This window comes from Sarcophilus harrisii, chromosome 5, assembly GCF_902635505.1.
Source record: "Sarcophilus harrisii chromosome 5, mSarHar1.11, whole genome shotgun sequence".
Classification (NCBI taxonomy): Eukaryota; Metazoa; Chordata; class Mammalia; order Dasyuromorphia; family Dasyuridae; genus Sarcophilus; species Sarcophilus harrisii.
Genome location: NC_045430.1, coordinates 219,919,294 through 219,942,401, shown reverse-complemented (window position 1 = coordinate 219,942,401; position 23,108 = coordinate 219,919,294). Strand labels below are relative to the sequence as shown.

Below are 23,108 nucleotides of genomic sequence, written 5' to 3'. Positions count from 1 at the left end.
GAATACCTCATAATGTTTCCCCACTCAGGACTACAAGGGCTTGGTCTCCTGTGTCATTTGTCTGAACTAAATTTGGTGCTCACTGAATGTTTTAACTACCACTGGGGAAGCATGGGATTTGGGTCAGAACAGAGTTTATAAAGTTTTTGGAAGTTTTCAAGTTCACCATAGCTGGAAGCTGCAATATCTGGGGCCCTGGCAGTTCTATCTAGAAGGATAAGAATAGGTGGGCTGTTGGATGGGCTGGGAGGATCGGTTGGTCTGAAGATGGAGGATCACTTGGTCTGAAGATGGAATACAGGGGGAAAGGAAGGGGTTCTCACTGTGCCCTTATTCATGGTTGCCAGCACACCTGGTGATTCTCCATGCTCACGCACACTTCACCTGTCATGCAACAGACTTCCAGTAGGCAGGTTTTCAGAATGCTGGAGAGTTTGCTACAACTTCACCCATGACTGAAGGTGGGACTTGTTGCACCAATATGCCTTTCAGTGCCGGTAGGTTGTTGTTGCTATATGTGTCATTAGTTTCAAGGTTCCAGGAGTCCCCTACTCCAGGATCTTATTGTATGGCAAATGGCTTGGTCCTTGTCTCCCATGTGTGATTTGTTTTGACAGTGTCAAACAAGCTATCCTGTTCCACACAATGTGGATGCTCTATATCAGTGAATAGTGCAGGAACTAAAGCTAAGAGATTTCTCCTTTCTTTTACCTGCACCAACAAGGATGGGGAAGTGAACTAAATCTTAGTTTTTCACTCATGTCTGACTCTAACCCCATTTCAGATTTTCTTGGCAAAGATATTAGAGTGGTTTGCCATTTCCTTATCCAGCTCATTTTATAGATGAGGAAACTGAGGCAGACAAGGTTAGGTGATTAGTCTAGGGTCTGAAGCCAGATTTGAGTTCAGGTTTTCCTGACTCCAGCCCTGAGGAGCTGGATCACCTAGTGATCCAACAATATCACCTAGTTGCTCATATCGTGAATGTAAAGCCAGATTAGAAATTGGGATTTTTCAGGATCATCAAAATCCAGGGGGCTGAGACAAGAACAGGAAATCAGAAAACAGAAGGACCTTTAAAAAACAAACCAATCACCATCCCTGCCACCACCACTACAAAGTGGAACTCTGCCCAAGATGAAGAAACTAGCTATTTGTATGTTTGAGGAAATGACTGTATCATGAAATTACCTTCTCAAGGTTTTAAGGTAGTTTTGTTTGTTCATTTGAAAAATATGGAATAGCTTTTGATGAGTATTATTGTTAGAAATTGATCATGTGCATACATATACAGATACTAGAGCAGTTCCTGAGGTTATGTGTATATGTGCATAATTATCTGTACTTTAAGATGTAATATATATGTATATATATATATTTTATCATAGGATCTTAGTCTTTACTATCTCATTTTCCACATTCTTATCTTTTAAAGAATGTGTTCTTCAGATTCTTGTAAAATGTAATTAATGGGAAATTTGGTAGCAAGACTGCTCAACTGAGGTTAGTCTCATTTGGATCTACATCATTTACTGGTGGTGTGAGTATGGGCAAGTCATTTTATGTGTCTTAGAATCAGTTGACTAGTTAGTGAATTGGGAATGTGAATAGCTGAAGTTCTTATATCCCAAAGTTGTTACAGTGATCAAAGAAAATAATGTATTTGTAAAAGCACTTTATAAACTTTTAAGAAGCATATTAGTGTCAGCTATTATTCCAGTTGTTGTTATACCTTGAAGGATTGTTTTTTTTTTTTGTTTTTTGTTTTTTTTTTTAGCTGTAAAATGAGTGGGTTGGATTAGGGATTTCTGAAGTCCATTCCAGACTTTTCTTTGTAATTTTTAGAAACTATGAACAATGTATCTTTAAGTAACTATCTACCTAGTAGAGGTTTCAGGGTATCCTTTCCATGTCATCTGCCTTAGGCTAGGAGGGTGAGACTTACAAGGAACAGAAATAAAAACATAATAAAGGGCTCTTCTTGGAGGACCTAAGAGGAGAGTCACTCTTAGGAAAGCAAAGTTTAGGCAGATAAGCAAATATTGCCTTTGGATGGAGTCCTGTCAGTGATAAGACCCAGATCATAAAATATGGTAGGCAAACAGTGACTCAGGGGCAGAGGTGGGGAGGTGTATTGGGCAGGAAGCTGAAGGTTGGGAAGGTAGGGAAGCAAGCCTATGGGCAAGAGCAAATCAGGATCTGGAGGAAAAGACAATTAGTAAGATTCAGCTTCTAAGATTTGCCCACCAGAGATAGAATATCTAACCAAACCTTATTTTACCCAGCACCAGGAATGTATTGTGGACATGCAGAAAATTGGCCCTTAAGCTATTCCTTGGGCATGGTGAATCAGGATATCACCTCATTGGTCTTCAGTTTTTAGAGACCCATTATTTTAAAACTTCATGAAGGAATTTAGGTAGAGGGATAATACCTTAAGTTTTTGCTAAAAAAAAGAGAAAGAAATGAAGAGAAAGTCTTCCCAACTCACAGTAAACCCTACAACTCACTTTCTTCACATCACTATTGAGGTCAAGCAGTTGAAACTTTTTCTCTCTTTCTTACATCATGTAAATGTAGAGCTTCTGAAAGGCTGTCAAATCCACTTCTTTCTCCCTTATTTTACAGAAGAGAAAATTCAGGCTGAGACATGTTAAGTGACTTGCTTAGGGTCACACAGCTAGTATCTGAAGTAGGATTTGAATTCAGGTGGTCTTGTTGCTGAGCCCAGTGCTGTATTCTCTGTACCGCCTAGTTGCCCCTTCACAACCAAAGTTGGAATGCTTTTTTGCTCTTTGGTGGCTTTCCTAGTATCCAGGAGAGCCTGACATAAAGTCAAATTCCGAAAATATTTGTTAATTTTCTTTAACTCTTTGATATGCATTTAACCTGATTTCTTTGGCACAAAAATAATAAGGGTATAACTCATGGGATTTCCTGCAGGGCATTTTTGTAACTCATCTACTTCATGGTACTGGTCTATGTTGGAAACCCATTAAAAATGTTCATTATCATTTGCCAGAGGACTATTAGCTGGGTCAACTTAGGCCTTAAAGTAGAACTTGCTCTATAAAACCATGATTTTTAATTCCTTAGGACCAATATTGTCTTTATTTCCAATAATTTCTATCTTTCTTCAAAATTAGTGCAAGAATTTTTCATACACATTGGGCATATGCAAATATTTGTGCCTATCTTATCACTCTTTATATCAATATGACATCTAGTGTTAGCAAGTCTAAACAGCTTCTGGTGGTTTTATGTAGTGAAGCCTTCCTTGAAGGAAACATATTGAATCAAATAGAATATCTTCCTTTCTGTCATGTGAAGACTATTCTTGGGTAGGAGATGATGGAGATGATGGATATTCTTATAGAAGGAACAGCTTGGGAAAGATGTCACTATATAACATGGATTCTTACTTGATTTTCTGTATTCAGCCTGATATCTTTGGCCAGCTTAGATTAAAAACTTTCACCTGAAATGGCGTATTTGAATATTTAGAGAAATAATAGCAATGAAAATGATTGAATTAATGTAGTCCATATCCTAGTCTACTCTAGATTCTCATGAATTCATACTTTAGAGACATGGGGTAACACATGTGTACCTACTTCACTTGGTTAGAGCAAAGTGTCTGTCCAAGCTCTGCTGGGAGCCTTTGTCCTCCAAAATCAATTTGTATCAGGCTAGCAGTCTAGACAAAGAATATGCATTATAAAAAGCCATGTTTAATTGTGACAAAAAAAGCAAAGGAAGAAGAAAAGCAGTTAACACAGAGACCCAGTCAGAATTAGTTTCAACCCAAAGAGAAATGATGTGAGAAGCAGTTGACCCTCAAACTCACACTCGAGGAAGGAGGAATGTTTAGCAGATGTCTGTCTCTTGTAACTTGACCAAGGGGTGGAGGGAAGTTTGACTCCTGCAGCATCTCATTCTCCCAGTTCATAAAGTCTGATGTTTTCAGCTATATTGGTCACAGCTGGGGGTTCTTAGTTTGCTACAGTTACTTCTCAGAAAGCTGACTCTGCCACTGCTGGATTGCTGAGCACTTTTTTGTTAGAACTCACGCTTCCATGATTATCTCTTCCAATGTTCCTTCCTTTTTTCTCAGAAACATTGTTTCCAAAAGAATCTGTGCCTTGCCACACACAGTTACCCTGAACTACAGGCACACACACAGTACCATGGGAATTGGGGTTTTAGGAACTTCAATTAGACCTTCCCTTTGGGGTCCAGAAATTCATGGGAAATGTAGTCCCTTCTTCACTTGTGGTCTGATACCTTTAAAAAAAAGCCCAGTGTAGTATTGGGGAGTGGGGCAAACATGAAACACATGAAACTTGATTATGAAACATGGAAAACATGTTTTGTTAAAGTTTCTTGATTTATACTCATCACCTGTTTCTGTCATAGGATTTTTTTTTCCCCTTTAGATTTAAAAAATGTGATTACAATGATTTTTTTTGAGAGGGATAACAAAGTGAGAGGATGTCTTTCTATATTTAAAATAGTCTGAATTGTGCCAGAGGACTTCACATGGCTACATTATTATGCTAGCAATTTTTTCTTCTCTAAACATTTTCCCTAAGAAACTATGATTATGCTTTATTATTATTATTATTGTTATTATTTTTAATGAGCAAACACTTGACTAGAATCAAGAACTAAGTTCAAACATGATCTCAGACACTAACTTGAAGATCTGGGAAATTCACTTAATGTCTTAATGTCTATCTCAGTTCCCTCATTTGGAAAATGGAGATAAATAATAGTACCTCTTTCCCAGGGTTTTTGTGAAGATTATACAAGATAAAATTTGTAAAGTGCTTTGCAAATGTTAAAGTACCACATAAATGTTGGCTGCTATTATTATTACTTTTTTTAATTGTTGTTATAACTATTGCTAATACTATTAGCTCTCCTCTTTTCTTCCTTTTTCCTCTGCGATTTCTACCATTAGTATGACAACTGTTGTTATTGTTATTATTAATGGAAAGAGTATTCATTTATTTTGTATTTTGGTTGCAGTATATCCTCCTAGATGGGGCAGCCAGGTGGCACAACATATATAGAATACCAGACCTAAAGTCAGGATGACTCGTTGTAAAATCTGGCCTTGGACACTTACTATATGACCCTAAGTAAGTTACATGCTCCTGTTTGCCTCAGTTTCCTCATCTATAAAATCAGCTGGAGAAGGAAACTGCAAAGCTCTCCAGTATCTTTGCCAGGAAATCCCCAAATGAACCCAGGGAGAGTTGGACATGATTGAAATTTTCTGACATCCACCACCATCATATGTCCTACTAATCTCCAAGAGTTCCATTCTTAGACACTCTGGAATATCCCAGAGTTTTTATACGTTTGGACGTATTGATCATTAAATAAGTAGAAAATCACATTAAATGTAAAGCTAGTATACTTAGCACTCCATTGCGCTCTTGGCATCTTTCTTCAGCCATTGTGCAAGTTTTGAGGAGAAGCATCAGGTTTGGGGTTTGCCAAATCAGTCCAATAAGTTTCATTCTGAAGTTTGCAATATTAGACCACTTTTTACTTCACTGAAGAGGAAGCAAGAACATGAAACTGGCATAGGAGTAGGGGTGGGAGGAACACTTAAAAGATAAATTCTCTTATTTATTTTTGCCCTTGATAATTATTAGCTTTAGTTTTTGGTAATGGAATTGATAAATGTGTATTGAGAGTTAATAGATTTACATTTTGCAAAGCTTAATATTCTATATTTGTTCTGAGAAACTTCAAAGATACTCAAGGCTCTGAAGTTACTCCAGGAGGGCACATTTTGCTCTTTCATTTGGAAAACAACCAATATATATACATTTTTGAACTTAAAAAAAAGTTCATGATACTAGTTTTTTGACAAGAAATTAGGAGGAGGTATAGAGTTTAGTATTCATGCCCCATGCCCTTTCCCTCCTTTTTACTGCCTCAGTAGACTATAGCAGCCAATGTGCATTTATATTTATTAACAAAGGATAAAGCAAGAGGAGAAAAATATATTTTGTAAATTTTTCCTTGGCATATATACAATATATATTTCATTTGCTCTCATCAGTTTTAACAACCATATATATATATATTTTCATTTTCTCTTTCTGTTTATTTTATGTAAGTACAGTCTTAGGCCTGTTGCCATAGGATAATGTTTTGCCACTCAGCTCTAACCAGCAATGTGAAATATAAAACTGGAGCTGACAAAAGCAATAAAGTGGCTACACCTATTTAGCTTTCTTATTTATTTTAGTTTGCTAAATAAATGACACTTGGTTGGGCAGCTCTGTCCCTTCATTCCTCCTACTGCCCTATTCTGTATAGAATATATCTCTGGATTTGGATTCTTTTTGTTCCTGAATTTTTTATGTGATAGGTTTTTACTGTATATCAACTTCCCTTGTCTTTGCTTTAGTACTTTCAATTCTGGACCGTAAAATTGGTGGGTAAGTGGGTGGTGGAGAGAGTGAGTTTCTAGCATAGAGCAAAAGCATAGTCTATATTTTCTCACTCCTTCAAGTAGTTGTACATAAACCCTTTTAATTGTGGAAGCAGCTTGGCATAGGTGATAGGGGTACTGGGCTTGGAGGCATGAACAAACATCTGGATTCAAATTCTAGACCCGTTGAAATTCACTGCTCTCTTAACATGCTTCAACTGATGAAAATCATTGACTTCAGACCACTTCCTAGGTCTTGGGGACTAAGTCATAGAGGGAACTAAGTCATAGACCTAAGTCATAGATGGCGTTCTCTACATTGATGAAATCTCAGATTCGTGGTGTATTTGTGTGATTCTAATTTAGCAATACCTTAGAATAGCCTTTAAGGAGAACAGTAGTAACAGAAATAAGCTGCAACCATAGAAGGCAGTGCCCTTCCTTTGCATCTTGGCTGAGGGGTTATTTATAGGTATCAGGCATATTTATAGCAACATCTAGCAAAGTTTCCCCCTTCTATAGTTTCTCTTGCTACCTCGTTGCCTTCTTGAGATCCTGCCAGCATTGGCCCTTAATTTTGCACTGGTATATATTTATTTTCACCATACTAAAGAGGTGGTTCGCTTCCCATTTATGATACCCATGGCCTGGAAATGCCTTTGCACTTTAAAATAAAAATATTAATGACACATGTAACAGAGCTTTCTGAGTCAAAAGTGTCTTCAACTGTAAATTGAGGATTTTGAGCTTCCTGTGGAGACAGTGTGATTCCATGTAGAGAGTACTGGGCTTGGCGTCAGAGAACTCTTTTGTTTGAATCCTGGTTCTGTTGCTTATTACCCATGTGACCTTGTGAAGATTACCAGCCAGTCTCAGTTCTTCATCTGTAAAGGATAGAATTAGATTAGACCTTTAAGTTTGTTTGCTTGCAGCTCTGAATCTGTCCATTTCCAGAGAAAGAGCTATGGAGTCTGAATGCAGATCAAAATGTATTTTAAAAAAATTTATCTTTTTCTTTTGTTTATGTTTTCTTTTTCAACACACCTAATATGGAAATTATGTTTTGCATGACTGCACATGGAATCATGTATCTTGAATTGCTTGCCTTTTTAGTGAGGAGAGAGAAGTTGGAAAATAATTTGGAAATCAAAATTTTAAAAAATGTTAGAAAAAAACCAAACAGGACCTGTCACTTAAATAATGAAATCTTTGATGCTGCGATCATAGTGCACATGGCTGGTGGGGGAAAGTGTTGGCAATTTCAGTGTTGAAATTTAGGGTCATATAGTAGAGCTGGAAGAGGCCTTTGAGGCCATTTAGTTTTGCTCTCTCATTTTACAGATAAATTATTGTTATATTTATGTATTAAAAAGAACATTCTGTCCAGGAAATACTTTAGGGAGAGAGTATCTTTGAACTTCATGTATACCATGAGAACAAAAACCTCTTTTCAATTTTGAATCCCACAGCCTAAACTAGATTGTTTACTGCTCATGTCAGCCTTGATTCATTTTTTATAGCTACCTCTTGCCTTGCCAATTACAGTATGTGCTTCTAGAGGCTTGGGGACATTTCTTCTGCTTTTTGGTGTATACCCCTTTGTTCTCAGGATATCATAGACTCTCTCAGTAAATGCATCACTTTGATATGTCTCATCATTCAGGCACTAATAATGTATTTTTTGGTTCAGTGATTTTTCAATTGTGTGAGACTCTTCATGACTCTATTTGGGGTTTTCTTGGCAGAGACACTAGAGTGGTTTGCCATTTCTTTATCCAAATCATTTTGCAGATGAAGAAATTAAGGCAAACATAGTTATGTGACTTGCCCAGGGTCACATAATTAGTAAGAGTCAGGGGCTAGGTTTGAGCTTGTCATATCTTTAATGAACTTATTCTTTTCAGGAGAAAATCTGTGTGTCTCTCTGTTTTCCATCTCCTTCCCTCCTCCTCCCTCCTCTTCCCTCCTCCCTTCTTCCCTCTTTCTCCCTCCCTCTCTCTCCTTTTCTCTTTCTTTTTTTCTCCCTCCTTCCCTCCTTCTTTCCTTCCCTCCTTCTCTCCCTCCCTTCCTCCTTTTCTCTCTCTCTCTTTCTCTCTCTCTCTCTCTCTCTCTCTCTCTCTCTCTCTCTCTCTCTCTCTTTCTCTCTCACACACACACAATTATATACCAAAGATATGCCAAGTAAATACAAGGTAATTTTGGACCAGGAGCAGGTCCAACTAACAGGGATATCAGGGAAAATCTCATGTTGGTGAAGGCTCTTGAACTGGGCTTTGAAGGATGCCAGGGATTCTGTGAGAACAGGTCATATAAATGTCTGTATTTGTAATAATTTCCCCTTCCTTCCTTAAAAATATAATCTATGTGCTCTAATAAGACTCTATGATAAATGGGTAAAAAATATTTGCCAAGTGGATAATGTGGAGTTGAATTTTTGTTTGTTACAAAATACTTCCTCACTTTACAAGTAGAGGAAGGTGTGAAAATGAGTTGGAAAAACTCAAAGCTCAAGTGTTAGTAGCTATGGCCAATTCAAACTCAATCAGGAATGAAGATAAAGCTCTAAAATTATAATGTAATTCAATAGGAAAATAGAATTTTCACACTTTAACTTGTGCTATACTTGCTGTTATCTCACAAGCAGGAGTGACTTGCTTTTGTGCAATAAATGCTTCTAGAAGAGTTGTGTAAATTGAATATTTATTAAAGAAAGTATTTGTAACTTTTTGTAATTGACCATTTTACAAAGTACTCTGGTGAGGGTGACTGTGGATGTGAGCCTGCCATGGCTGTAGAACAGCATTTGAATGCTTACATTGTTATCCTTTATTGTCATGTATTTTCTTCTATTGATGTGTTTTTTGTTTTTTTGTTTGTTTTTGGCAAGGTGATTAGGATTAAGTGATGGCAAGGTGATTAGGATTAAGTGACATGCGAGTAGAGTTTAAGTAACTTGCCCAGGATCCTATATCTAGTAAATGTCAAATGTTTGAGGCCATATTTGAACTCAGGTTTTCTTGACTCCCAAGACTGGTGCTCTGTCCACTGCGCCACCTATCTGATCTGCAAATGTTAACACGGGGAGTGTTTTCTACTATTTTTGTTGATATTGAAGATAAACCCCTTAAACTTTGCCCCATGTCCAACATTAATCCATTTCTGTAACTGTTCTTATGTTAATACTTTTTTATTATTCTGGAAATAAATTATTATTGCTATTTCTTTATCTAATTTTCATTGTCACTTTTTGTGAACATTTAAGTCTTGGTCTAATGTAATGCAGAATTGGTGGAATAAGTTAAAATTCATTTGTAATTACTTGCTTTTTTCTGAGTTCTCTTTGGAATACTTAAGAATAAATTTCCAGCATCGTTATTACATCTTTTGACTTGGCTAGCACACCATGTAGTATAGAGAACTCTTTTTGAAAACTTAGAATATTGTTTAAATCTAAAATGTTTTCCACAAGAATTGTAATGAAAGTTCACTGAAGGTGTTTTTTTTTTTTTTTTTTTTTTTTTTTGATTTTGTGCTCATAGGTACCAGCACTGGTTGAAGTAAATGCTAATTCAATTCATATTTAGCTGGGTAGTGTGGTGGATAGGAGACTGGCCTTGGAGTCAGGAGGACCTGAGTTAAAATATGACTTCAAGCATTTGATACTTGCTAGCTATGTGACCCTGGGCAAACTACTTAAACCCAACCGCCTCACACACACAAAATATTGTTGCTCATCTAAATGTACAAATTTCTTATCCTGAAGGATTAAAACTTGTTTATTCTTGGGATGGGCTAGCCAAGAAATACTGTATATCGATCAGAATTTACTTTAAATAGTTTATATATAGATATTATATATTAAAGTAATTGAGAACACAGCAAAATGAAATGACAGATGTTGCACTAAAATAACAAATGTTGGAAAGGATGTGGGAAAAATAAGAAACTAATATGCTTTTGGTGGAATTGTGAACTGCTCCAGCCATTCTGGAGAGAAATTTAAAACTATACCCAAAGAACTATAAAACTGCATATCCTTGGACAAAGTAATGATACTATTAGGTTTGTATCCCAAAGAGATTATCTTAAAAAAGGAAAAGGACATGTATGTTCATAAATATTTATAGCAGCTCCTTTTGTGATTGTAAAAAGTGAGAAATTGAGTGGATGCCCATCAGTTGGGGAATGGATGAACATGATGTGGTATGTGATTATGATGAAATACTATTGTGCCAAAAGAAATGACGAGCAGGATGATTTCAGAAAAACTTGGAAAAACTTAACATGAACTGATACTGAATGAAATGAGCAGAACCAAGAAAATGATCAACTGTGAATGACATAGCTTTTCTTAGGAATACAGTAATGTAAGTTCTCAAGGACACATGATGAAAAGTGCTTTCCAGAGAAGGAACTGATGAAGTCGGAATGACAGATCGAAGCATAGTTTTAAAGACCTTTCTTTTTTTTCTTTTTGGTCTTTTTTCCTCAGTGATTAACATGGAAATATGTTTTGCATGACTGCACATGTAAAATCTATACTAAATTGCTTTCTTTCTCAAGGAAGGAGGAGGAGAAGGAAGGAAGAGAATTTTGAATTCAAAATTTAAAAAAATATATTACATGTAATTGGAAAGAAAAAAATTAAAAACATTACTGGAAAAAAGTCAAGGACAGAAAGTAAAATCAGGATTGAGTAAATCTGGTTTTGTCTTTTAAGTTAGATAAGCTTTAATTTTGGAAGCTTTTTGGCAGAAGGTTACATGGCATATTAAAAGACTCTGAAGGTAGGAGTTAGGAAGATTTCCGTTCAAAACTGAAAATTGGTGGTCATGGGGATACTGGACCAATTATTCCATCTTTCCTTATATCAGATGAGTATCTAGGATCAACTATGGGTGAGCAGTTAGGGTAATAGAGTTTCCATACTAAATATTCCTCATGACTGAAATCACATATCTTTCATGATTTTGATATAAACACAATGGTTGTCATGACTACAAATGGGAATATTCTTTTTTGGAAATTAATTTCCTAATTTTCTTCATGCAAACTGTTCCCCTCCTACAAGAATGAATAGTAGAATGTGAAAGAAGAAAGACCACTAAGTGGCCAGGTAGGTGAGATTAGTTTATTTGGAGTTAAGAAGACCTGAATTCAAATCTTGCCATAGATTCTTACTATTTGATCCTGAGCAAGACATTTAATCTGTCTCAATATCTTTAGTTTCCTCATCTGTAAAATGGAAATAATATTATCACCTACTTTCTAGGGTTGATGTGAAGATTAAATGAGATAAATATGCAATGCTAGCTATTATTATTTACTATTAAAGACATTTGCAATGTTCTATGTAGAAAAATAAAGGCTAATTTTTATATCACTTACAGTTTACCAAAAAAAAAAAAAAATTACCATAAGGCAGGTACTATAATAATTCTCATTTTACAGATGGGAAAACTTGAGTTTTACTTGCCCAGGATCATGCAAGACAAAGCCCTAAGTCAAGGTTTTTGGAAATTGTATTTCTGAAATTTGGTTTTCCATTGGGTATCCCAAGGTTATCATGTGGTGGGTTGGTTTATTGATAAAGAGAACTGAAAAGAGATCTAATGGATTTTCTAATCTAATCTTCTCATACTTGGAGAACTGAAGAGCTGAGGGGTTATGACTCAATTTGGGTCTACCAACTCTCACTCCAGTCTACTTTGCATTCCAGCAAACTCTCAGCCCAGTATGTAAGACCCAGCATCTTTCTCTTTGAAGATCTACATTTTCTGCATTAGTTTAGAATTCTATAAAAAAAAGTGTTTAGAATTTTCAGTGTGAATAATATTCTCTCATTGTGAACCAAAACTGACACCATTTCCCCCTATTAGGATATATTTGTTCTAATGGTACAAGATGCTCATTTTCCTATAAAAAACATTGGGAACAATTTCATTTTTTTTTGGATAATTCTTTTTAGTAGAAATTTCAGAGGAAATATATAAATATTAGTATCTGTGAGATTAAATGACTTACCCAGGGACATATCAATATATGTTAGAGGCAGGATTTGAATTTGGATCTTCTGGCTCTGAGGTCAGCTCTATATTTACTGTTTCATGCTTTCATGAATTCAGATGCACACACACATTAAATTTTAAATATTGTCCTCTTCCTTTAAAGTATATTAACATTCTGTCTTCTGATAGTTACTCCCCCCTCCCTAGCACCTAATACTATATATGTATTTTTAAAATAGTATTTAATTTTCTAATTATGTGTTAAGATAATTTTGAATATTCATTTTTAAAATGACATTTTGAGTTCCAATTTTTTCTCCCTCTCTCTATTCCCTCATCCCCAAGACAGCAAGTAATCTTATTATATATGTTAAAAATGCTAACACAATGTAGTAGACTCCTGATGAACATTTCTGGATAACTTGACTAATGGTGATGGCTATTTTTGTAAAATGAAATGCTATGCCTTAGTGATAAAAGAGCTAGCTTTAGAGTCAAGAAGATGAATTTGAGCCCTACCTCATATAGGCCATGTCACTGTCTGTAAGCTAAGCTACTTCATTTCTCATAGTCCTGGGTAACTCTCTAAAACAAGTTTCAGAGCCTATATGGATTCCCATTGGTTGAGGACCCTTCTTTGCCCCAAAGGTTTTCCTATTCCAATGCTTTTTTACATTTTTTTCTTGCATCGTAATATTAGTGGGTCTTGTTAGAATACACATTATTAAGCCATTATAATTAATAGTAATGAGGATTCCATTAGAATTGTGGGCTTGTTGGGAAGTGATTTATATTAATTTCAATTTTTTCCCTCTAGTATTTAGAAGCAGAATCCAAAAAAAAACCCCCCCAAAAAAAAACCAAAACACAAAAACAAAAACAGTGACACAGAGCAGAAAGAATGTTACAAGCCAACTTCATATTGTAATCCTAACATAGACTTTGATTAGAGGTTTGGTATTTTTTTGGAAATGTTTTAAGGGTAGGAAAGTCTGGCTGGAAGACCAGAATAATGCCATCAGGTTATTATGTTGTCTCCCTCTGTCTGAAATGCGGCTTGGGATATAACAGGTTCAGGGGAAAGGGATCAGTGTGTTTTTGCTGGTTTTCATGAATTAGTCATAACCCCTCATAACACTGAGGAAAAAGGTTCTCTTCATAACTTTGATGAGTCAAGCTGCTTGTTTGTTAGAAGGCTGGCTGTCAACTTGAGTTTGCCCCTTTTCATAATTTTGAGACTGCAAATGCCTATATTTGAATGCAGATTTTGAGGGACAAGCAGCTTTTGGTAAGCCAAGCCATCAATTCAAATCCATCTAAGATGATTCCTTTGGACTTACTTAGAGGCATTCTTTCCTGCTCTCTCCTCCTTTGTTCTTTCTCCTTATGTTACCCTTTCTCCCTCCCTCATAGTCTTTGATCAAAACAAAATAAAAACCTTTGGTAGCCTGTAAAATATTGCTTTTTTGCACTAATCAAGCTTTTGGAGAAAACAAAACTTTGTTTCTAGAAGAAAACTTCATAATTTTTTTCCTCATAGCTGAATTCTTATTTTCTCCCATCCTTTGAGAGTAGTTATATCTGATTGACACTTGAATTCATTCTTGATTTCCTTGCTGAACAGATACCCTCCATCAAGGCAGAGTGCAATCTTTCCATGATGCCTTTATTCAGTGTGATTCTTACCTATATTTTCTCATAACTCTTATGTATTCAGCTAACATTTGATAGGCTTTTCCCCCTTCCAGACTTCTTTCAATAATATATCTTGAGCTGATTGTCCTTTGTGTCATTCTTACTGTATGTTGAGACCAGATTGTTTTTTCCTTATCATTTGTGTCTTCAGCCGCGTCTTTTATATTTCTCCTTGTTCCTCCTCTTCCTCCCCCCTTTTCCTCCTCTTCCTTTCCCTTTCACTTCTCTTTCTCCTTCCCTTTTCCTCCTCCTCTTCCTCACTTTTCTCCTCTTTTTTCTTCTTCCTCCTTCCTTCTTCCATCATCATCATCATCATCACCACCATCAAAGCAATAGTAATAGCAACAATACTACTAATAGAATTTATGTCACTCAGGTTTTCAATATGCTTTACATGTTATCTCATTTAATCCTCAAAAAACCAAAAAAAAACAAAACAAAAAAAAACCAAAAACAAAAACCCACATGTTTTATCCCTACCACCAATTTCAAAATAATTAAATGGAAGTTAGAAGTTATTTGCTCACAATTACACAAACATTGATGACGTACAATATTTGAACTCAGATCTTCCTAATTCTAAATCCAATAACAATCTGTCCACTGCTGGATTTAGCTTCAGCTTCATTCTAAGGGAAAACCACTTAACATTTAAAACCTTCTAGAAATGGAATGAGCAATCTCCATAAGTCATAAGTTCATCATCACTGGAATTATTCAAAGGAAGACTGCATGGCTGCTTGTCAGGGATTTTGCACAGGACATCAACTCAACATACATAGGTTTTTAAATGCAAATGATTGTTAGAAACTTGCTGTAACCTGAAGAATAACTATACCCACTGTCTTTCCATTTTCCTTTGAGCTAAATTTGTTTTTTATTCTTCCCAGATCATAGTATCCATTTTTTATATTACCTGGCAAATGTTGTTGTCTAATGATGGGCATTTGTGGTGAGGAGAAGCTTCAAATAATTGAAAGCAATGCACAATGCAGTCAGTCAATAAACATTTATTAGGCTCCTACTATGTGCTGGATACTGTACTTATATAAAGAAAGGTTAAAGACAATCCCTGCTCTCAAGGAGCTGCAAACAACTATGTACAAAATAAGCTACATCCAGAAGAAGATGGTAATAATTGACAGAAGAGGGGAGGCATTAGATTTAAGGGGAAATCAAGAAGGGCTTCTTGAAGCAGATGGGATTTTAGCCGAAATTTGAAGCTAGAAAAACTGGGAGGGAGAGGAGGTAAGGAAGGAAAGTTTCTGTTTATTCTATAGGAGTTTTGACTATCTAAATTCTGTTAGAAGGGATTCTTACTATAGATCCTAGGAATCTTAGAATGATTCTTAGTTTAGTAGCCCAGTAATTTGTAAAGTATCTTGAAAGTTTCTTGGATCCATTTTAAACCACTAGAAGAAAGAAGTACTTTAGAGGGAATGAGAATTATTACCTTCTTCTCTTCCCTAAAGCCTGGGAAGATGTGGTAATATCATGAATATCAGTATTTTATTTCTTAAGAATCTAAAAAATTTTTTTTTGGGGTGGGGGTAAGGAAAAAGTGTTTTCTTCTTACTGGTAGAGCAATTATTATTAACTGGTAGGTAGTTGGATGGTACAGTGGATAGAGCATTGGGCCTGGAGTCAGGAAAACTTGCTTTCCTTCCTGAATTCAAATTTGCCCTTAGAAACTTACTGTGTGACCCTGGATAAGTCACTTTAATCCTGTTTGCCTCGGCTTCCTCATTTATAAAATGAACTGACAAAACTACTTTAATATCTTGGCCAAGAAAATCCCAAATGGGATCATGAAGAGTTGGATGTGATTGAAAAAAATAGCTGTTAACCTGTAGTCCCTGAACATAAAAACAAACAACAACAAAAAAACAGATGGTAGTATTTCCCTTTCCCTTTCCCTTTTCTTTTTAAACTTTAGGCATTTGAGAACATTGTTCTGAGAAGTCCATAGACTTCACCAAACTGCCAAAGTGGGTTCTGACATAAAAAAGGATTAAGAACTTTTGTTTTAGAGAATATTGCTGTTACATATTACTCTGGAGATAGGAAGTGGGTTGAACAGAGAGATGCCTTTTCAGCATAAGTCACTATATCCTTCTGACACTGTATTGCCCTGTGATTCAGTATCCCCCACTGTTTGCAGAGCCTCATGGCTCCCTTTTATTTTTAGAATCTAGACACATATTCCTAAAACCTTCATCCACAAAGAGTTCCTCACTTCTTGATTTTAGCTCTACCTAAGCTAATATCTTTTGCCCCAAACTCACTTGTTACTTTGGACTGTTGGGATTTTTGTTTTTCAGGGTGTACTTTAAAATTCCAGCTGGTTCTTCCATCTCTTCATTAACTCATTTTTCTTAGTGCATATCTTGCTCCAAAGAATTGTGTTGTGATGAACATTGTGTAAATGTTGTTGGACTTATCTTTGATCTTGGGCAACTTTCTTAATCTGTAACTTAAGCATGTTTTAAATTTCTCAAGTATACAGTAAATGAGAATGGCCTCTAAGATCTTTCCCAGGATCATGTAACTTTGGAAAAATGAAAGGATTTGATTAGACTTTTTGTTGCCCTTTCCATATGTGAGATGTGATGAAATAAGTCATTGACTTAATGATGTCTTTTGCTCACTTAAAGTGGTAGGAAGGAAGTTCTATAATGGTGCCTGAGGGAGAGTTATTTAGATACTTTTCCTTTGCACTTCTTTTAGCTTTATTTTAGAATATTCCATTTGTGTTTCTTATCTAATATTTATGTTAGCAATATTGTATTGCTTATATTCTTTCATATTCTAGACTGCTTATGATTTCTGGCTATTACATAGTTATTGAAATTTCTAAGTACTTAAAATTGACTTACTGATCTTTCTTTCCCCTCCTTTTTTCCCATATTTTCTGGAAACTAGTGGCTTGTACTTAAAACAAATTAACAACAACAACAATAAAAACCTAGAGCTTAAAATTTTCAGGCCCAAAGTATTATATTTGTCATCTCCTAGTAGTTTAGGTTGGAAAAGTGAGCACAAAAAGCTATTGGTTTCTTCTTAGATATCGTGCGTATGGTCTGTGAAAGCTCTTACCTGGTAGATAATGTATCACTAGTCTGTAACTGAGACACAGTGTTATGGTATAAGCAACCCAATTTCCCACTTATGCATAAATATCTGATAACCAGTATCAGGAACCTGATTTTCCAAATATATGCTCATAGTGACTTCCAATATATCCTCAATTAAATAGGTATTTATTAAGTGAGCACTATGTGCTGGGCTCTACATTCCTTGGTGTTGAAAATAAAGACAGAAGGGAAAAGTGATCCTTCCCATCAAGAACCGTCCATTCTGCGATATTCCGTTTATAAGTAGAATTGCCCTTTGAGATATACTTGTTCTAAAAAAGAGCTCATTTATTAATATTTTTATATAGATCATATTTCCTACATATTATATATTAAGTGAAGGTAATATAAAAAGTAAGGAAAATGGTATAACATTTTAAAGTATGAGAAAATAATTTTTAACTTTCTTCCCAGTTATGCCTAATCTAATCCTAGTTTTCTTTTGGTGCTTATGTAGAACATAAGCCTAATTCACCTTGAGATTTTTATAAAATAGACCTTCCCAGAATTTGTCAACAGTTCCCTAGATTTTCTGCAATGTTTTCAGGTATATAAAAAGTCCCACAATTCTTTCGTCTACTTTGCCTTTTTATCTGTAACTGCTTTCCCCACCATTTCTAGGGCAGGGCAGTTTTCTTCTCTGCACTTTCTTGTCAGTGTGAGAGTTCTGGGGTTCCACTTTTTCTCTTCTTCCATGATGAGAAAAGATAGAGCACATGTGACTTTGTTCTATGTTTGCAGTGGTGCCCTTTACCAAGTAAGAAAAAGGACTTTTCCTCCATTGACTTGGCTCTCTTATTATAGCTCTCTGGTATTTAGAATTAGGGTTGTAATGATTCTAGGCAGCATACAGTAATAGAAAGAGTCTAGACCTGGGAGTTAGTAAGCTTTGCTTCTAATTCTAACTGAATAATTGTATGACTTTTGGCAAAGCACCTAAATTCTCTGCACCTTAGCTGATTCATCTGTAAAAATATTTTGGATTAGGTGAACAGTGAGGTTCATTTCAAGACTAAAATCCAGTAATCTTAAATTCTGTTGAATATTTAATAGAGACAAAGTGGTGTAAATGGAGAGACTGACTCTGGCTTCAAATCTCCCCTCTCCCCCATGTCAGTTCCTCCTACATATGTAGGAACCATAGCTAAATCACTCAATCTCTCAAAACCCCAGAATATCATAGGAAAATGGGGGGAGAAGGATTGCTGTAGGCTAGGGCTTCTTAAAATGTGGGTTACAAACTCCTATGGGGTCTTGTAACTGAATAGGGGGAGTTAAGAAATTGTGATTTATTATCTGTAAATGTTTGATTTGTATACCTATATATCTAGTATTACATAAAAATTTCTCTGGCAAAAAGGGTTCTTGAGTAGAAGAAGTTTAAGAAGTCCTGGTTTACCTCTGGGGTCATGTTCTTCTATAGATTTATGATTATGAATTAACTCACCAGTCATGTTTCTATTGACTTTCTTAGTTATGACTTAAGTGGGCATCCTGCTTGCTTACAAGTTCAAGAGTTACTTGAGGAGTTCTGGACAGTCCACTATAGTTGCAGTGGGAATTCCTGGAAAGCTCTTTTGAAAAAGTGACCTATGGGGAGAATCTCCTATTCCCCATAGATACTTAGAATTCAAAAGCAGGAGCTTATGAAAGCCAGATGGAAAATCCATGTTCTCCTAAAGATAGAATCTCTGGGGAACACTTCCCACTCATAACCTTGACCATGAACTCCGATGACCTGATCTACATGTTTAAACACATGCTGGGAGCTGAAAATAGAAAACAGAAAATAGGTTATACTTTGGGGGAGCAATGGGAGTGACAAAGGGATCTTTCAGACAAATGATTTTAGAATTCCTATTTCCCTATTAGGATCACTGCCAAGAAGAAGAAAGGTAACTAACAGCGGGGCAAGTGGGTTCTTTATGTTGGAAAAGGGAAAAGAGAGAAAGAGAGAGAGAAGAGAGAGAGGAGAAAGCACACAGAGGCTGTTCTAGAACTCTGACAACAAAGGAAGACATTAAACACAGAGGAGGGGAGAACTTACTGTGAGGTGTCAGCAAAGTTGAGCAATGAAGTAAGATTTGATGAAATTCTAGTAGTATCAGGAAAATGGCAGCCTCCTAAATTTCATTGACAGCCTTCCTACTAAGGCTTTCCTTCCCAAGGACAGGAACTATGGCCTATTTCTTAGGGATCTTCCTATATGCAGCAATGTCCTCTTTTGTCTGACATCATCGGGGAATGAGGTGCATCGTTGAATTTTCCAGAAGGCAGAAGTATGGTTTTTCTTCCCCCAATTATTAAAAATTTAATTATCTTTAACCTTTAGTTACTTTTAGAGTGGACTTGGGATTTCCCAAGTGTAGGGCACTTGGCACTGCCTCTGTAACTTAAAATCTTTTTTTTGCCTGGGACACTGAGATTTAAGTGGATTGCTCAGTTGTGGCCAATTGGTGTCAAAGGTGGTATTTGAACCGAGACTGGTAGGTCTGTTTCTAATCCTAATACCATTCCACGCCTCAGTATTTAACCCTGTTTACAGAAATATTTCTCAGATGGATTTATTCATTTCCGTATTTTTTTCAAGAGTGAATATAATATAATTTAACTCTTTCTTAATGACCAAGAGGGAGGTTTATGAACATTAGACGTGGAGCTATGCTGAAATATTGAGATTTCCAGGCTTGGTGTAATTTATAGGACTATTTGACTGCTCATTGTAGTTTATGAGATCTTGTTTTCACTTAAAAAAAAAAAAAACCCAAATCAAATCTTTTTGAGTTTCTTCTCCTATTTTCTAGCTGTCAGCTGTTGATTATTTCCATTGTCATTGTATGTACCTCTAATGTCCGTTCTTGGCTGTGTTTTTGGCATAGGTTCTCCCCTCCCTTTTCCAATTTTTTGTTTCATTCTTCTGTAGATTGGGAAATCAGATAATCTTTTTTTAAAAAAAGTAATAATAGTTTTGGAAGGACTCTCTCTTATAAAGTACAACGGAATGAGCACTAGGTTGTTGTTTGGTGTCAGAAGACCTGATCCTGACTCTTAAATTTAGTGGTTCTGTAACCCAGGGCATGTCACTTACTGGCTAAACCTTAGTTTCCTCATCTGGAAAATTAATTTATGTGGGAATAGTACTTATATAGTTTATAGAGTAGGGTAGTTATAAGGAAACTATTTTGTAAACCATGAAGTGCTATATAAATATGAGTTATTATGACAACAACAATTACTTCTATGGCTGCTGCTGCTATTTCTTATGACTTCCTTTCTGGGCTTTAACTTTATTCTGAATGATCAAGGTTGTTTAACAGTTGGCTTTTAGACAAATGAGATGCTCCTGGACTTCCTCCACAGATGGATGATAAAGTATCATTGAGTCCAAAATGTATTTTTCCTTTTTACTTCCAGAAATCCAAAGTGAAACCAGTTTAGCTCTAGTAGCTTCTTTTGACAGTGTTATTTAGAAGCACAGGAGGGTCATCTGCTCTCAGAAGTAAGCTTTTGTAAGGGAAATAATGTTGATAGGACCAGGACCCCCAGGAAAGAGGGCACTGGCAGTGTCAAAAGGAGGCTCTTCTACAGAAAGAGAAAGCACATAATTTCAAAGGACTCTTGGCAATTCTGAAGCTGTAGAGGGCCTTGTGGTAAGGAAGTTCCTGAGCAGCAATAAAGAATTCAGAAAGAAGGCAGAAAGGAATAGGGTGTGTGTGGGGGGATGTAACAATAAATTAGTGAAACACGGAGGAAATTATTTGAGAAAGGAAGGCTTGGGCATGGAAGTTCCAGTGTTATTTTCAGCTAAATAGGAAAAATAGTACCAAGGAAAGATTTTCCCCCTTATTTTCATATATGATTCCCGAAATGGGATATAATTATAATTTTGCTGTTGTCCACCTCCTAGGCTAAGCATTTCCTTCCATCTCACCTTGCCCCCCCACTCCCATTGCCCCCTGCTGGTCTACAGCATATGTTACAAATAATAGATATCCAGTGAATATTTCTGGATTAAGTAATTGATTTCATGGAGTAGCAATATGGAGTAATGGATTTATTTGGTGGCAAGTAAAAGCCTTTCTTCCCAATATGATTTGAAAGGAAAATAATTTGATTTAAGATAAAGAAAATGTGTGTGTGTGTAGTAAATATACATATTAAATGCATAATGGAGTACATTAAATAAACTATGAGTAATATATAATATAGTATTTTATGGTATATATTATATATGTAGTTTGTACTATACTATGTAGTATACAATGCACATATACATAATATAGTATATATACATATAGTATATACACAATTGTATATACTATACTATAGTGTCCAGCTACTTAAATTGTAGTTCATGACTCCATATGGGATCTTGTAACTGAATATGTGGGTCATGAAATTATAATTTATTATAAGTGAATGTTTGATTTGTATACCTGTTTTATATAACTATATACCCAGGGTTACGTAAAAATTTCTTGGGTGAAAAGAGTTTGTGAATGGAAAAAAATTAAGAAATGCTGGTATAGTATATACATATAGTATACTATAGTATAGCATATACATACAATATAGTATATGCAGATATATTTTGGTAGTATATAGTATATTATACTCCATAAATATTATATAATATATATTATATATAATATGTTATATTCCATAAATAGTATATAGTATATTGTACTCCATAAAGTCTGGGTATTTTCAGTACATATATACATTGTAATCAAGTGTAACAGTATATTGGGAGATGAAGTTGACCCTTAATATCATGGCCACCTTGAGAATACCCAAAATTGGCATAGGGGGTGGGTAAATATGGTTCTAGAATTTCAGTTGGTTCATACTGTCTTGGTTAGGATTGATCAATAATCCAAATAACACAACAATATAGCCCATTATGTGCTAAGCATTTTGCATAATTCTGAGGACATATAATTCCAAAGAATGAAACATTCTTACTCTCAAAGAGTAGGGAGACAATAAGGAAGACAACAAATGCATATGTAAGGCTATATGGAATAAATATTAAGAGAAAACTGGAAATAAGTACAAGGCAGTTAAATTTACTGCAGTTAGAGAAGGAAGGCACAGGCAATTGGGGGTGATCAGGAAAAGTTTCACATGTGCTTAAGCAACTGCTATGAAGCAAAGGTAAGGAGAGAGTGCGTTTCAGGCATGAGGAACTGATGGCAAATACAGTTATACCCATAATAGATGGAGAAAGCGAGAGAAAGCTAATTTAGCTTACTTAAAGAGTGTGCAAGGGAGGGGGGGAATTAATATGTACTGAACTTGAAAAGATAGTTTGGGGACAGTTTGTAAAAAACTTTAAAAGGTAAATAGAAATTTCACTATTAATCTAGAGCCACTAAAGTTTGTTGAGTAAGAGAGTCATAGGTCATATTGGTACTTGAGAGGTCACTTTGGGAATTATATGGATGTGATGTGAGTAGGGGTGGACTAGAGTGAAGAGAAAACTTGAGGCAAGGAGATCAACTAGGAAGCTCTTGGAATAATTTGGGGAGAGATGATACGAGCTTGAACTAAGGTGAGACCTGTAAGAATAGGGGCCCAGATGTCAAGAGGGACAGAAGTTGTAAAGGGGGAAATGGCCAGGCTTAGCATCTAATTATATGTGGGAGGTTAGGGGGAACTGAGAAGTTAAGAATGGTGTTGACATTCTGAACCTGGAAATAAGAAAGTTTTAGGGAAGTTTGAAGAACTCAATCATGAATTTTGTCATCATGATGAGTTTGAGATGCAGTTTGAAATCTCAAGAGTAATCACTGTCCCCCTACACTATTACCGCTC

At 35.8% G+C, this 23,108-nt stretch overlaps 1 protein-coding gene across 7 annotated transcripts in view; it reads left to right on the top strand.

Moving 5' to 3' along the window:
• Nucleotides 1–23,108, top strand: part of CCNY (cyclin Y) — a 260,199-nt gene that overhangs the window by 118,817 nt on the left and 118,274 nt on the right. Inside the window, exon 1 of one of the 7 annotated variants that reach the window (XM_012551214.3) lies at nucleotides 39–497. The exons of 3 other annotated variants lie outside the window; for them this stretch is intronic. In XM_012551214.3, coding sequence (XP_012406668.1) covers nucleotides 452–497 — 46 coding nt within the window. In that variant the 5' untranslated portion in view covers nucleotides 39–451. 3 more of the 7 variants (XM_031939655.1, XM_031939653.1, XM_031939654.1) reach the window with 3 other exon arrangements.